Genomic DNA, 16497 nt, shown 5'->3' with positions numbered 1-16497 from the left:
AATGAAAAGTGGCGATTTTTTAATGTTTATACGAAATTATTTATACTGAGAAAAATATCAGTATCCTGAGATAACAAATACAAGTAAATCTTCTCGAAAGTTGGCATCCATATTTTTAAACATGTTGAAACGCAAACCCTTAAATACATCGACTTAAAAACAAAGTGATTTATGCCACTTTCAAAATAAACGCCTCGAATGCGTTTCTCTTATTGGCAAAAGTGATCCCTTCCTATTAGCCCCAAGTTAGCCGCAGCACTGAGTTTCCATAAAACGAAGGACTCGACTCCGGCCGATTAAAGCAAACAACGCCTTCTAAGTCCCGTCACCATTTCGTTCCCCAGTGGTCGTCATTTTCAGCTAGGAGCATATCAGCGCGTGTGCCTGTGCTTTGTGTGGGTGTGAATATATGTATTATTTAGGCGACCACGGGCGAGCGATACGCGCGACGAGAGTCAGGAGGCGTAGAACAATCGAAACAAAGTGAAACGGACGCAACAATTATAAGATGCAAGAACGTTGACTTATACCTGAATCATTAACTTCAGATTCTTCTGATGAACACATGATTATTCGGAATTACTAATTATTAATTAGCATCTTGGTCAACTTTTAACTGCATTGTGCAGAAAACGTGCTGTACAATATACATATTTTTTGTATTCATGTTGTATCATGATATTTCATGCCTACCTTAACGTATATATAATAATAATATATAATAATAATATAATAATATATAATATAATATATATACATATATATAACGTATATATATATAATAATATAATAATATATAATAACGTTAACAACCAGGAAGCTAATAATCAGAAAACGAAAAAATGAAACACTAAGCATAAACTGAATTGCCAGGGTCAAGGGGCAAGGGGCAAAGAAATTCGGTTGCCCGCTTCATCTAGCCTCTTCCAATTTTCAGACTTTTGATTATTATTGGCTGAGTGTTGAGCAAGAGGCGCGATTGGATGAAGCGGGCAACCGATTCCCCTTGCTCCCCGCGTCGATTAGCTTGTGGGTCTTCTGGTGTACCAATAGAAGTGGGTTTCGAGAGGTCATAGAAAAGTGGGGACTACGGTCGTGCAGGTGAGGCGGAGCAAGTGGAATACCCGCTTCGCCCCCCCTGCCGAAACGACGGGCTTCTTCTGAGCAAAAGACAGCGCATAGTGATCGTACATCCAGTGACGTATTTTGCGTACCCGTGTCACCGTAAGTCCACTCCTGAGCTCCCTGCTGTAAGTATAATGAATTACATACGCTATGAATATTTATATATCCTCATCCGCTGAATATTTATACTTTTCACGAAAAGGGAACCTCGTACAGAAAAAATGATTATTAAGATATAGACCTATTTTTGCATGATGAATGTCCTTTTCGTATCGTCTCACGTGCTACACGGTATTCGGCATAAAATACCTATAAATTTGCATGGGACTGTAACCTTTGCTGTATTTTTGTGCAAACTCTTCTGCTGAAAAACAGCATCTTTCAATTCATTAGTTCTAGCGATATGTTATAGATATAATATCCAAACGAATGTTTCGAATAGAATTGTATATAAAAGTATCCTCTGAATTAGGCAACAAATATTATCCGGCATCGATATCTCGTAAAACGTAAATACAGGGTCATCCAATTAAAATGTTAAAAGTTGCCTGCACCAGAATCTCGGCAGATATCGATTCCTTTTTCAACTAAATGGAACGCGAACCTAAAAAGTATAACAGACTTGAAAATCGTTACTCCATTCCTTGCTCTACATTTTGCTTTAATCAAACGGCCGCATTTAGGTCAGCCAGTCTAGTGATGTATGTATTTAAGATGGATAACAGCAACCGCTGTGGCAAATGTGTTAAAATATATTAATAAAACGAAACGAACTGGAATTAGTTTCGGTAGTATCGTAAACTAGAAATAGATAGCTTAACTTTCCCTCGTATCGAAAAATATGATCACTAAACAATGTTTTAAGGTAAATGTTACAGAAACATCAATTTTTTATTTTAACAATGGAAATATCGAAAGATAAACCTGACCAGTCTGTTAACGAGACTAGGTTTCTTCACGATCTACGTGATTTTTATTGTAATCAATGTCCAAATATATAAATTTTCATCGATTTTTTACAAATGCATTTTTATCAGTTCAAATAAACGATCTCACACCATTTCGACTGCTTTGAAAGTTCTAGTATAATGTAGATGACAATTTTCTGTCAATGTTAAATACTCTGCTTTCATACTGAAATATTAGGAAAATCCATTTTCACTAGAATTTATAAAATGCAAGAAGCTTGAAAAAAGTGATCACTGAAACCCGTCTAAAGCTGTCACATATTTTATTAAACATGCTGCGGACTATGCTGGTAACAGCTAGCCCACATTTGCTTAAATTAACGACAGGAATTAGCGATATGAAAACATGGCTAAGCCCAGAAAAATGTCAAATAAATCCGGAACAAAATAAATTTTTATAACGATTAGGTCGATATTGATCTTTTTACAGACAATTATAAAAGTAGCTAGTTTCTACGTATTTTACATTCACGAAAAATTAGACAATAATTTAAAATCGCGAAAAGATTTAAAATACTTTTGACCTGCTGAAGTGATTAGAAAAAGAAATTCTGAAATGGCCAAAAAAAGATGCAAAATCTGCAAATAGCTAATAACTAGAAGTATTTATTGAAAATTAGAATTTAAATGAAATGTTTGTAACTCGGAATCAGAATGGACTCAAATCTCACTTAGAAAGTCCTATTTCTGTGAGATTTTTATGGATGCTAACGCGGCAGTCACTTCGTAAAATGGAGCATTTTAACCAAAAAACGCAAGGGGACTCAACTCGGTTGCAGCATAGAGTGCTGTAATCAACGGCAATGGTTTACTCAACGAGGTCGCCGACACTTTAGATAAAAACGTCCAAGATGCTGCGTGTCAGGAGCGACACAGTCTGTCATTCCGCGGGTTTCCCCGATTCTCCGCTCCGCAACAACATTACTCGTGTTTCCATTAAGTCGTATACCAAGGATGGAAGGTGTGTAGGAAGGTGGCCGGGGTCGCGTGCAAATTATCGTCTTCGTCGAGAACCTGAGAGAGGCTCTCCCCGGTGTTCAGCGCTGCTGCCTTCCGTCCTTCGTGGAATGACAAATGGCCAGCCATTAGGCCGATTTCGTGGTCATTCCGTGGTTCTTCTGCTTCCGAGAGTCACACGCAAAAAATTAATTACCATCAGTATTCGCTGCGCGATGCTAGAATTGCCACTTTCGAGTGTCGTCGCTCTCTTTGCCGGCTCGGACACACGGCCACCGGCTATCCCGCTCGTGTAAATAAGCTGAAGGAAAATTTATTGCCCGTGGAAAGGACAGTGCCATTAATATGTACGAGAAACACAACCGAACAATTTTCACCTAATGTCGCACATTGATTTTTCGATTTCTGACAAATTCTCGATTCTTAAGAGGTGTGTAAGCCTTCTTGAAAAGGTTGAATATTTGTTTCATTCTACTTAGTTGATATTAGGTCATTAAGTATGAAATGTCCGACTTTGAGACTGAAAGTTTGGTTTATTATATCTCGGGCCTTGCTCGCGCAGGTCGCCCGCGTGCTTCATTTTCGATATCAAAATCTCTAGATCGGAATTTTTCAAACCATATATTGGGTTCAATAAGCAAAACAGACACGGTAGTTGGTAGAAACAATTTTAAGCTACTAAGTTGCTCATACAGTTTGGATCTTCGAGATTCGTAAAGAGGACATTGCCAAACAATGCGATCAATATCTTGTTCGTTGCTGATGCATGAACACCTAGGATTATCCGATAAACCTACTCGAAATAGAGAGGAGGCAAATTTGTTCACAATGATTGAAGTAAATGAGAAAAGAAGAAGTCGGTGCGCATTCGCTCAAAAATTTTCATTAAAATAAATAGCGTGAAATTAAAACAAAAATTAAACCAAAAATAATCGAAAAATGCGTTTTCAGTCACATGAAGAAAGTTACTTTTTATAATTCTTCTTCACATTTTCGAAGCGAATAACCAACAAATATATCATCAGCGTAACCTGAGACCGAGTTCCTCCGTTTCCTAAAAAAAAAATGCGTCTCAACAATTGAAATTCTTACAACTTCGGCAATCCAAAGTTCGTATAATCCGTCGAAGATTAAAATTACTTAATATTGTTGCAAGAACTTAAATCCATGTCATGACTATGTCAAATAAGAAAATATATATGACCAACATACATGATTTTAGTGAAAAAATAATTTTTTCCGTTTTTTCGGATCAAACACCTCACTGTTCATCACGGCATTGTTTTAATTAAAAATGGCATTACAAAGTATCGTCAAGGCACAAAAATGAGCTCCGGTATCACCGAACCAGTCTATAAAAATGTGAATTTCCATAAGCTTCCGGCAGCCAAGCGATTGGATCAAAGCGGCACACCGTCGGTGAAAAAAATCGCAGGCATCCTTTGCAGTGTGTGGCTTTGGAAATTAGCCGGCATTCAATGACTGCGTTGAGGCGGCTACCACGCGATTTCCCGGACACAAGCATCTGGAATAGAGGCTCCTGTACGTTTGCCGTTCCACCAATGAATGAACGTTTCCGTGGCAAAAGTGAAAATCACGCTGAAAAGCGTTCGACGCGTTAGAAGGGACTGGCTAAGCGAGCAAGAGTCGGAGGCTTTCTATTCCGAGGAGCCGGGATCGTATAATTAATAAAACAAATGTTATCGCGGCGGCTATTAGCAGCGACAAATTAAGAGTCCGCCGTGCCGTACGCAATCGGTTTACGACTTCGTAATGCCCATAAATTTCGGCTCCGAGATATTTGTAGCCGTGTAAACTGCCGAGAGCTTCGACGTTCCAGGAATTAATAGAAACTATTACTTGGCAACGTTTAAAAATGAATCACAGCGCGAGCCGATATTCCTGTCCTAACGGTAAACTACTTCTGTCCGCTCGCCGCAAAAAACCTGTGAAACTACAAGCCTCCTCTCCAACTTTTTAATCTGGCGACCTAATACCGCGATACCTGTAATCACGACGGATATTCGAGCGATTAACGCGCACGACATCGCCGCCGTTAATGGCAACACTCTCGGGGCTGAGATACAGAACAAAAAGATACAAAAACAACAACACGAGATATCCGGGAAGTTTGGTAAAGTATCGCTCGAACGAGCATTTTCGAAGTTCCCCCGAGCAGAAACGAGCATAAAAAGTATTAATTAACGCGGCCCACGCACGAAAAATTGCCGGCCTCCTGTTTTTCAACTGCGTCCAGCACCTGTTGGAACGGATGTTGAACAGAATCCGTTAAAGTGCAGGAATAACGTTCGATGACACGGTTGCGGTCTCTGTTGATTGAGGCGGGTAATTCGTGTCGAAATTGTCCGCTCGTAAATGCTGCAAACACATTTTATTAGTTTGTTGTTTAGCGCGATTCGCTTTGCTTCGTTCCAACATGTTCCGAATTAAGAACTTAGTTCGACGAGATATCGATACGTAGCGCAGTTGTTTACAACGTTTACGTGACACGATGGCACAGTCCATATGCACGTTAAATACTTTGCATTTGGCATTAAATGGCACAAGTTCTTATGCATTGCAGTTTTTTCTTTTAAATGTACAATCTGAAAAATACTTCTACACTTTGCTTCCGATTTGTCAATATCAATGATTTGTCAATGTTCGAACTGCTATTATTTAGTAAAAGCGTATCATAGAACAACGAACCTGGACTTATTTTAAAGCTCGAAGCTTCTCCTTATGTTACGGTATTGTTCATTTTCCTGTAACATGATTTGGCATAATGTAACAGGTGGAAAACCGAAGACATGCTCTTTCTGAAAAATGGTACGGTTTGAAGCGTCTCTGAATAAACTGAAAAATGTTTTCACGGCCGATCCTAACGGAAATTTCAAGATCGAAGCCTCCTCTTTACAATGACCCCTTAAACTTTGATGTTCGATTATTTTTAGCCACTTTATTGAAGTTTGAATGAAAGCTGTACCGTTACTTTACAGTAATAGAAGGAGAACTTTAGACGACCGAACTTGTTCCTTTTTTCTGTACCATAAAACAACTAAAAATAGGTCGGGCCACAAGTTATAAGAAGTCATCGTAAGAGGGAATCTTCAATCTTCAAATCCGTGATCGATTTATTCGTGAGAAAGATTTTCAATGTTTTTGGAGATGTTTCAATTTGTGGCATTCACGGAAAGACCAATGTCGTCAGATTTCCGTCTGTTGTGTGACAGGGTAAAAGCGTGGCAGAAAAAACTGATCGACGTATTGTGAAGATACAGAATCTTCAAGCTTTAAAATAAGTCCGGATTTATTATTCTATGGCTCTTTCTTACGAAATTGTAACGGTTCAAATGTCAAGGTTTGTCAAAAATCTGAAATTCTCAATTATTTTTCTCAATAATGGAATTGAGATCGTTTTCGATCCAGCTTTTTATTTATGACATCTTACGTTTCGTTCGTTTTGAAAACAGTGAAACGCGCTGGCACAAAATTCACCTTGTTGCTTCAATAATAAAACAGAACTGTTCGAATTCGAAACACTAATGGCTGCACCTAATGTTCAATTAGCAACTCAATGTCTTGAAAACATGGTTTGCTGTTGCGTATATTTAGCATTGTATTGATATAACTACTATCAATATTATCCGATCATGATACAAGTACTGTGACTAATGAACCTAAATTAATTTAACAAGATAGATCATACAGATGAGCATGATACGCGCAAGAATATGATACGCAAAGTAAGAAAAATATTTTGGAATCACCTTGTCATGACATAAATTTCTGTCCAGGTCCCATTGGTACACCTATTTTCTAAAAAAAATATGCATTTGCATGAACATGCATATACAGTGTATATCAAATAGAGCATATCAAATTGGTATATCAGTGTATATCAAATTGGCACAAGGAAAATTTGTGGAAATCTTTTATACTTTTTTTTATATATTTAACATTAATATTATTATTAGAGCAAATCTATGAGGTGGCTCAATTATCTAACTCTATACAAGAAGTGAACGGTGCACGAATGTGTCAGAAAGATGTGTACGTTTTATTTGTTCAGAGAAAAGTTAAGCCAACACGAGGATCTCTGTTCTACTTTCAAATTGAATTAACCATTTCAAATGAACTGAATGAAATTTTCGATTCCGGTTTTATTGAAGCAAGCGACTAAAACTAAAGCAAACATCGGCTAGCTTCTTGATAACGCTATTATAAAATCGAGAATGAAACGCTATTAGGCCAGACACATTGGGATAAACTCCATCGCGGAATCTGTTAAGAGATTAATGCCGCGGTTACATATTACATATTACATTGACATGTTCGTGAAAAGTAGCAAGTGAAATGGGTCAGCGAGTAATAGGTACGCGAATGAAAGGACCGTTTTAATAAATAGAGAACTCTTACAACGAAGTTTTGGAAGTCGGTTGGGCCTGTACCAGGGTTATGTATTTTCCGACTTATGACCCGTGTCCGCAGGTTACGTAAGCCAAACTTTCCTATTGAAATTCCGATTTTTTTCCCTCCGGCCAGTCCTCGGGGAATTTCTTTTTCTTTGTCGTTTCGCCCATAAATCCAAAGGGGGCTTAAAGCAGCGGTTTAATTAAACTAGTTTAACTGTCATTCCGGTCCTTCGGGTTAGGCTTTCCGCGCGCGCCGCTCTCAAATCGATAAGGAGGCTTACGTTCTACATTTTTATTAGCCCTTCCATACGGATTGCGGAGTTTAATATTAATTTTCCCGGGACAAAAGGATACAGAGTCTATTACGCTCGGCAAACGACGAAGTATTGCCTCGCGTTAAAAATTCTTATCTGCCCACGAAATTAACCGATATACGCCCCGAGCGTGCAGAAATGAACCGAAAATTAAAACGCCATTAATATCGAAGCGTTATTGAACGTCAAAGCAGTGGCGCATTATATAATACGACGCGCGGAAGTAAAAATTCATATGAAAATATAAGCTCGCTAAATCATTAGGTTGTTCTGCTACAAAATTGTAGCTTTCCGATCCGTTACAATTAGTGCGCTTATACACGAGATATTTGTCATTTGTGTTTATTATACTATGTGTCGTTTGAAAGCGGAAATGTCGGTTTATCATTTAGTGCCTCGTTTAATCCCTTTCATCAATTATATTTTTGTTTTCCCGCATCCGATAAACATGACGATGAGAGAGAGAGAGAGAGAGAGAGAGAGAGAGAGAGAGTGAGAGAGAGAGAGAGAGAGAGAGAGAGAGTGAGAGAGAGAGAGAGAGAGAGAGAGAAACAAATTCGAACAATATTCCTGTATAAATATTGTTTTATTTCATTCCTTATATACTTGGAATTTGTTCGTTCTGATTTATATTCTATAAAAAATGTCTTGTAGCAAGCAATGTAATGTAACGTAACTTATTTCGATTTCTAGTGGTTCGTTTCTCTTTAATGATTCTCTTCGGTTTCCGAAAGAGAATTTTTCTGTTACATCCAGTGTGTACTTACGTATCCATATATATTTCAATAGAACAATTGGAACTGCTAAACGCCATTAGTGACGTCATCTACATATTTTATCTCATAACTTGATGCACAATTACTTTATTGACTTGTACATCCATTCCTTTTGTTTTCAAGTTACAATTTTCCTAAAATAATTCTTCTGTTACGAATCCTTCATCTGTTCTCAATATTGTGCGAATAACAAATCATTGTTATTCTAATCCTTCAAGACAAAACACCTCGAGAATGTCTCCTCAAATTTTGAAATTTATGTCGCTGTAGTATAAACCAACTCTGTGTAACTAATTCTTTAAACTAAAATAACATTATAATCCCCTCTCGTTCAAATTTTACTTAATTTTAATTAATTCCCCCAAACTAATCAAATTTACGTAAAATTTTAAAAACTGATATCCACTTTCGTTCAATTCTTATTATTTTTTTATATTATTTAGCGTTCATTCTACCGGATTAAACTTCGTAAAAGAAATCAACTCTGTGTAACTAATTCTTTCTTTCAGAACAGTCATCGGAAAATCACTTCTATCGTGATAAAAATATTATTCCTGAATAATAATCATCAGAAACAGCTAGCCGCGGTAATGAAACCACGCTTTAATTTCGAAGCATTGTCTTCCCAGTGTTAACGCGTAAGGAAAATTGCGCGAGTACATGCACAAGAATTACCGCGAATGAAAAACCGCAGACAGGTTTAGTCCCAGGGAAATACATTTTTCCGTTTCCAGAAAAATGGGAACGAATGGTCGCATGACTTTTCCAGTACGAGCGGCAATTACGAGCCGGTCGCGAGTTTCCAGGTAACACCGGTACTTATCGGCACGAAAATCCACGCGCCTGTCCGCGTTCATTGTGCAACGAGAGTTCGTATCACAAGATATCGGTGTTCCAACTTGCCATTACGCAGCGAGATCTGCCGCGGTGTTAATTGAAAAACGACGCGGAATGAACGCGCAGGCCTCTGTGCACACATGCAACGTGAAATTCATTTCAATAGAAGAAGAAACCCGCGGTTCTCCCGGCTGAGCGCGACTTCGCAGAGTCGTTTCGCAACACGATGAATCTTACTTTCATGCGGCGAACATGCTGCGTGAAACATGGCTGCGATTTTTTGACACGCAATTCGGTGGCACGGCACGAGATAATGCAAATCATCTTCACGTTCATCCACCTATCGCGTAACAAGGTCTTCGGAAAGATTACTGTAGAATCTAACGGGTCACCGCCCGAATTAATCGGATTTTCACGAAAGAAGCATAACGGCCGGCAAAAAATCTCGAGACGTTGACGACTAACTGAGACGTTAACTTGACGACTATTATGCGATTTTGGTGTGTTTTATCTTAATGTCGTTTGTACAGAGTTAAACATTATTCCAATTGTCTCTCTCTCTCTCTCTCTCTCTCTCTCTCTCTCTCCCTCTCTCTCTCTCTCTCTCTCTCTCTCTCTCTCTCTCTCTTTAATAAATATTTATCTAAGATATTTACTAGAATGAATGCTTTTTAGAGTCGAATACTAATCATAATATAATAATAACTAATTAATATAAAATATAATATATAAAAATATAATAAAAACTAATTATTTGAATAATTAGTTATTATAGATCTATAGATCTATTTATAGAATAATTTATTAGAATAAGTTATTCACATGATAAGTTATCCGAATATAGATTGTAAAATTAACGGAATAACAGTGCCAATAATTATTGACTGTTTTTGTCTCTACGTAATTTTATATGATGATTTTTATACAAATACATTTTTAGGATCAGTTCAAGTTCAACTACTTGTAGAGTTACAAAATTGCCGATACCTTCCTGTGCACTCGTAGGAAGATTATTTAGTTAGGTATCAATGATCAGTATACACAACATTTGAAAAATGGAATATGGAAGAAATAAGTCGATCAACTATGATAAAAACACTTTTATCACTGTATCATCTTTGTTCGAATCGATTATTTACCGTTCGAATTCTTGTACGAATAAAAGCTTCTTCGAATGAATTCATTCGAATTTTTATTTTAACCGAATAAAAATTTATCTAGATTGAAGTTTATCCGAAAAAAATTGTATTCTAATTTTTATTCCATTGGATATTTACTCGATAGTGTCGAATAAATCTTTATTTGTTAATCTTTATCTCTTATCCGTCATCCAAATAACATTTTGCCCAGCTCTACGTTTGTATTATTCGTTGCAGTGACGTATGTTATTGACATGGATTATTAACTCTTCGACGGTGGAATTCTTTAGTTAATTGTTTCAATTCTTTGAGATTTCGTTGCAAGAACCAGTTGATAAGTTTTGAAGTTGTCTCGAGAAGTCTGTGTCAACAGGCGAAAGTCGAAAAGAAATTTAATTTTGCCATCAAAAATTAAAACAAAGTGACAGTAATATATATAGTTGTAATTGCATTAAATTCGCAGTTCGGTGAAAAGAAACGACAGGTATTTCGAGGATCGATGCATGTATTATTGTGAAACTGATTTGTATTTAGACAGATTCGGTTACAAAAAATAAATAATAAATAATATACAATATGTCTCCTAGTCAACTGTGCAACTTTTATTGTTCTCTACTAGTTTCTCATGTAGCATGTAATCACGAAACTAAACGCGCGTCGATCAGGTATGCTCGTACGCATTTTCTCAGAGTCATTAACTGAAGGACGTTGTTTACAAACTGGTAGAATGTGCGAAATTCTAGTATTCCAAGGAAACGAAGATATCCGTAGGTGGTAATATCATGCTGCGCATAACAACTCGAAAAGTGTTCCCATCAAATTTACGCGAAATTGAATATTTGCTGTTTCACAAGAATTTAAATGTATACAACTGTAAAGTGAAAATAAAAGTTCGTAACTTTTTAATAGATATCGGCCATTAAACTTTGACTCGTGAAACTTGAGACGTTATAGCACACACAGATAATGGGAACTAAATTCATAACTCCACCATATGAATACTATATATTCATATATATATATATATATATATATATATATATATATATATATATATATATATATATATATAACTACACCATATGAATAATAAAATTAATTAGAGGAAGTTCACTTTCAAGATCGTTGGTTACGTGCAATAAACGACAGGATTTACGTACAATAAGTGTATTATTTATGTATTTTCCGATAATCAATATTGCTATTATTAGCCATTGAATTAACATTCATATACCATTGCCAGTATCACCGAAACAGAACTTCGGATATGAAATTTATGACCAACTCAAATCAATCATTATTTTATAATGACAGTTTTAGTCATCTGTTTGAAATCCTTCACGATTTTTATCGAGGAATTGAAATATTTCCAAATCTACATATTTCTGACAGTAACAAGCTTAAATGCTTCCTGTAATAATCGACCGTGACTAATGTTATATTCTAGAAAGAATTGGACAACATAGAAACAAATATGAAAATGTGAACATGTTTACTCTGAACTTAAAAAATTATTTGAGCATTATCTTCATGAATATCAATTGGACAATGAAAAGTTCTATGCATGCGGACTACATTTAATCTAAATATGTATTTACAGATGCGAATATGAAATATGGTGCACAATGAACCCGTTGTTCAATCCAATATAAGGCTTCATTTTCGAGAAAAGTAAGTTTGATCGTTCATAAAGTGCACATACTACTGAACAAGTGGAATTGACTGCCACGTGTGTCCACAACTTACCATATCCACTTGAAAATACGCATGCGACGAGTATTAACAGCAAAGCTGCTATGATGATCGATCGGTCAGTATTTTAAATTATAATTACCGAAAATTATGAAAATCGAATAAATTTCGATTTCAAACGAAAAGTACAAAATCTAAATGAATTTAATCGTTTCACTGTCATAAGGCACTTTTATTATATTGTTTATCTTCGTTAACTCCTACTATAACGAGTGAAACTCGTGATGAAAATATCATACAAAATATATTGCATGTGAACATTATTCGTTCCTTCTAAATCGAAATAAATCTTGATTCTTTCATTATCAAAGCTTAGGTAAATAATAAATAAATAATGATAAATAATGAAATACAAGAAACAAAAATTTCTATTTAAGTTTCGTTTCGTCAGGGACAGCATTAACCCTTTTAGTGTCGAACAACGATACATCCTTGTTGGCTATACAGAAGAAAACGTTGTTTTCTTAACATTTTTAATAGACAACAATTTCATTCTTTATTTCTTCTTCCTTTCTCAATCTTCTAATTATCAGGATTTTTGTCATTTCTTCCCAAAACTTTGCCAAACTACATCAAACAGGTCTGGTACATTTCGCTCAGGTGCACGCGACTCTTTTGGTCGACGCAGAAAAGGGTTAGGAACGAAGAACAACTAATGGCCGGAGTTGCGAAAGAAATCATTGTGCAAGGTGTTAAAGACGATATTAGAATTTTACGAAGCACTAAAAGCAGCTGCTTCATGTTGCTTCATAAAAATAACAAGCCAATATTTATCGAGACTCTTAGCGATTTTCATTACGATATCAGTCCAATGAAACAAATTTATTGAACAAATTCCACATAAACGTTATCCTTACAATGTCAATCACGATATACGAAGAAATCTCGAACGCGTCAAGATCGCGCGTTCCGTAATGACAGTGTCGAAGTTGATTATTTTCAAGCAACGAGCCGAGCCCCGCACGAAGAACAGTCGGTTTCTTCTTCAAGATCGAACCGCCTCCGACAGATTGCACGGTGCACACCGTGCACAGAAGCACCTTGCACAAATTGCCCAGAACCACCGACTCCGAAGGGAACGTAAGGATTCTTCCTTTGAAAGAGCGAAGATTGCAGGACAGAGGCAAGAGTCAGAATTCGCCAAGCCAGTGATAGGGTTAACGCAAGAAACGTCGGGCCATCGATTGAACACGTAAGATCCGGAGCAGCGCACGGTCGGGTCGGTTCTATAACCGCACGGTTTTCCCGTAGCGGAACAAAGTAGAGCGTCGAGCACGTCGAAGCCCGCCGAGACGGGCAAAAAGCGACAATTGCTAGGATTATAGTTTCCGTAACGAGAGGTTATTCGGCATTATCATCCCGGGGGCGAGCGGTGCGCGCACGGCCGGCTGGCAGGCAGCGAACGTATCATTAAAAATTCTAGTAAAAATTCCGCGTAACGAACAACGGTGCCCCATTACCTAGACCCGCTCGGCCGCGGCCGCTGGGTCTCTCCTACATAAATAATAATAACTGTGTACAACTCACTTGGCTTATCCAGATCAGATATCTCGAGCTGCGAGTACACCGTGGCAATCCCCAACACGAACACCGTGGTTGTAGTCGCGACACTCCACTGGCACCTCCACCACATTTTGTCTCTCTTCCGCGCACTGCACACACCCTCGAATCCTTAACGCCTGGCCTCGACGGACCTAACCTGCCGCCGCCGCCGCCCTTTTAGCGGTTACCTGGTCTCACGATCGGCACGAACCGCCACTAATTGCGACCAGTGTTGCTGCTGTTGCAGGCCCGGTTGTTCCCGTTCCTCTCGCTCGGCTTGCCGTTGTTGTTGTTGTTCTTGCTGTTGTTGTTGCTGTAGCCGTAGCCGGTGCTGCATTGCGCCGTCGTCGCCGGCATCGGCATCGTTCCGCCGGCTTTCCGACCACCTGGACTCTATCGCAGTTTTCGTTCCAACGGGCAACGACCACTTGCTACTCGATCGCTCTAACTGCTCCTCGACGCCTCGATGGTAATCGTTCCGCAAACGACCCTGCAGGCCTCTGTCGTCGATTCGATACAGCGCCGATCGCCTCCGGGCTGGCCTAATCACCGAGGCCGTGGCTCGATCAACAATTAATCCCGGACAAAGAATCGCAAACTGCTGCTGGTTGAGCGGAAACTGCCGCCTCGCCGAGAACAGCCTCGTGAACGGTTGGTGTAACAGCCTGCGCAGGGTATCGCGTTTTTCTCCGGCGAGAAAATTCGGAGCACGTGGCCCGAGGATCGGAGCGAAAGGACGTACGGCGTAAAGACGCGCGCTGCTAACAGGCTACGGTTCTTTCTTTTTTTTCTAGAAAAAAATGGCAGTGAGATCGGCGAGCAAAATGGACAAGCCGGTCGAGGTAATTGACCAGGTGGAGCCGCGCGTTGGCCACGGCGCGGCACGACATCGGCGATACGTTCCTCGATGGAGAGAAGCGGGGCCTTGGTCGTTTGGAATCCCGTCTCGTGAAAATCGTCGGTCTTGAGGTCTGGCTAGACCGCAAGCACGGCTACTAGACACGGCTCTAGTTTACTGCGCCACTGGCCCCGAATGAACTAGAGCGGGTTTGCCCCTATCTCACGGCTCGTTGCACGCGGCGCAGAAAAGCGAAGAGGGTCGAGGACGCGAGGACGTTCCGCGGGGACCGGCGATCGGCGTAATTCAATTCTCTCGCGTCGATATCAACCGGCCGCCCGGCGATTAGTTTTCTGGCGAGCAGCGGCGCCGATTCCGCGACTCTTGCAGACCACCCGGTCCGTTTCGCGAGGGTAGCACAGCTCGAACCACGTGCGCTCACTGTTCCATGAGTTCGTCGTAGACACACGCGTCAGACCGACGACTGTCCACTGTTTCCGAGGAAGATGCATGCGTCCCGTCGATCACACTCGCTGGTGCACGGTGCAGAACCCTCGGCGAACTATCATCCCCTGTGGCGTCGATCGACGCGAGCGATCGATCGTCGAGAGCGGATCGCGTGTACCAGCTGCGACGACGACCGCTTTTGACAGGCAGCTGGTAACGAGCGGATGCGTTCCCGGCACTATTTTAATTGATACACTACTCGAAGCACCGTGGTTACAACCGCAAGCTCACCGACAACAAACCCCCCGTCTCGCAGAGCCACGTCGAGTCCTGACCCGTGGCGGCTCGGTACTGAACCATTCAGTACCGCGAAGGACCACCGCGAGTCGCTTCGGCCGTCTTCGTGGATGCTCGGCCGGCGTCGAGCACGCTAGCCTGTGTCTGTCTCTGTCCCGGGGGCAGCGTACCGTTTTCGGTGCCGTTTTCGATGCTGGATCGCGGTGGCGTCTACTACCTTTGCTTTCGGCCTGTTTTCCACGGCGCTCGCTTCTTCCACCGCGGCCCTTCTTCCTCTGCCTCTCCCGTTCCCCGGCATGGACGCTGCGCCGAGATCGCTATGATTTACTGGCGCGGCTAATGAGTCGCTATAATCGCTGCGGTGTAGGCAGGCACTGCGTGCACGGATGATTTTCAAAGGATCGACCGGCCGACACTGACGCGGACAGGGATGCGCACCCTCTGATCGCCTCGCTCTCACTCTCTCTATCTTTCTCTCTCTCTCTCTTCCTCTTTCTAGCTATCTATCTATCTCTATCTCTCTTCCTTTCGCGGTCTACTCCTTTTCCTGTATTAATGAAAGGAGCAAATGTGACGCGTGGCCCATCCGCAACCACCTCCGGACGATACGCTTTTTATCAGCGAACCCTTTTTGCCGGTTGCTTCGAAGGGCCGTGTCGACCTGGATCTGGTCGGGACTTGTTTGTTGGGTACCTGAAGGCGGATCTGTTCGTTCGGTACTTCACGGTGAATCTGCTAAGTGATGCTGACCGAACGGCTGAGTTTATAAATTCGGTATCTGAGATTATTTGCATGCGAAACTTGCGGCAAGACGAAACTTTATTGGAATGTTTTGGAGATGTGACATGGTAGTTGAAGCGTTTTGAAATATTGTAGTCGTAGCTTTCAAATTAGTTTCGGGGATTTTATGGAAATTGGCTGACGCGTCTGTTTATGACCTGCCGATTCTACTTCTCGTAAGTACATACTCGAGTACGCGAGTCCAGTGGACTTATTTTGAACCCTTTGTGCGCACTTGAAGCTATTTTAACTTAAAAATTAAGATTTTCTTTGCAACGTGTAGTGTTTTCGTTATGTATGATTTTTTAAT

At 40.1% G+C, this 16497-nt stretch overlaps 1 protein-coding gene across 2 annotated transcripts in view; it reads right to left on the bottom strand.

Annotated features, from left to right (window-relative positions):
• LOC117218318 (protein turtle homolog A) overlaps positions 1-15479 on the bottom strand; it is a 246218-nt gene extending 230739 nt beyond the window's left edge. For both annotated transcript variants that reach the window (XM_033466615.2, XM_076528779.1), the window contains exon 1: positions 13811-15479. In XM_033466615.2, the coding sequence (XP_033322506.1) occupies positions 13811-13916 (106 nt within the window). In that variant the 5' untranslated portion in view covers positions 13917-15479. The remainder of the gene's footprint in view (positions 1-13810) is intronic.
• Between the last annotated feature and the right edge of the window lie 1018 nt (positions 15480-16497).

Source organism: Megalopta genalis, chromosome 2, assembly GCF_051020955.1.
Source record: "Megalopta genalis isolate 19385.01 chromosome 2, iyMegGena1_principal, whole genome shotgun sequence".
In the NCBI taxonomy this organism is placed as follows: domain Eukaryota; kingdom Metazoa; phylum Arthropoda; class Insecta; order Hymenoptera; family Halictidae; genus Megalopta; species Megalopta genalis.
This window is presented reverse-complemented; position numbering and strand designations above follow the sequence as displayed.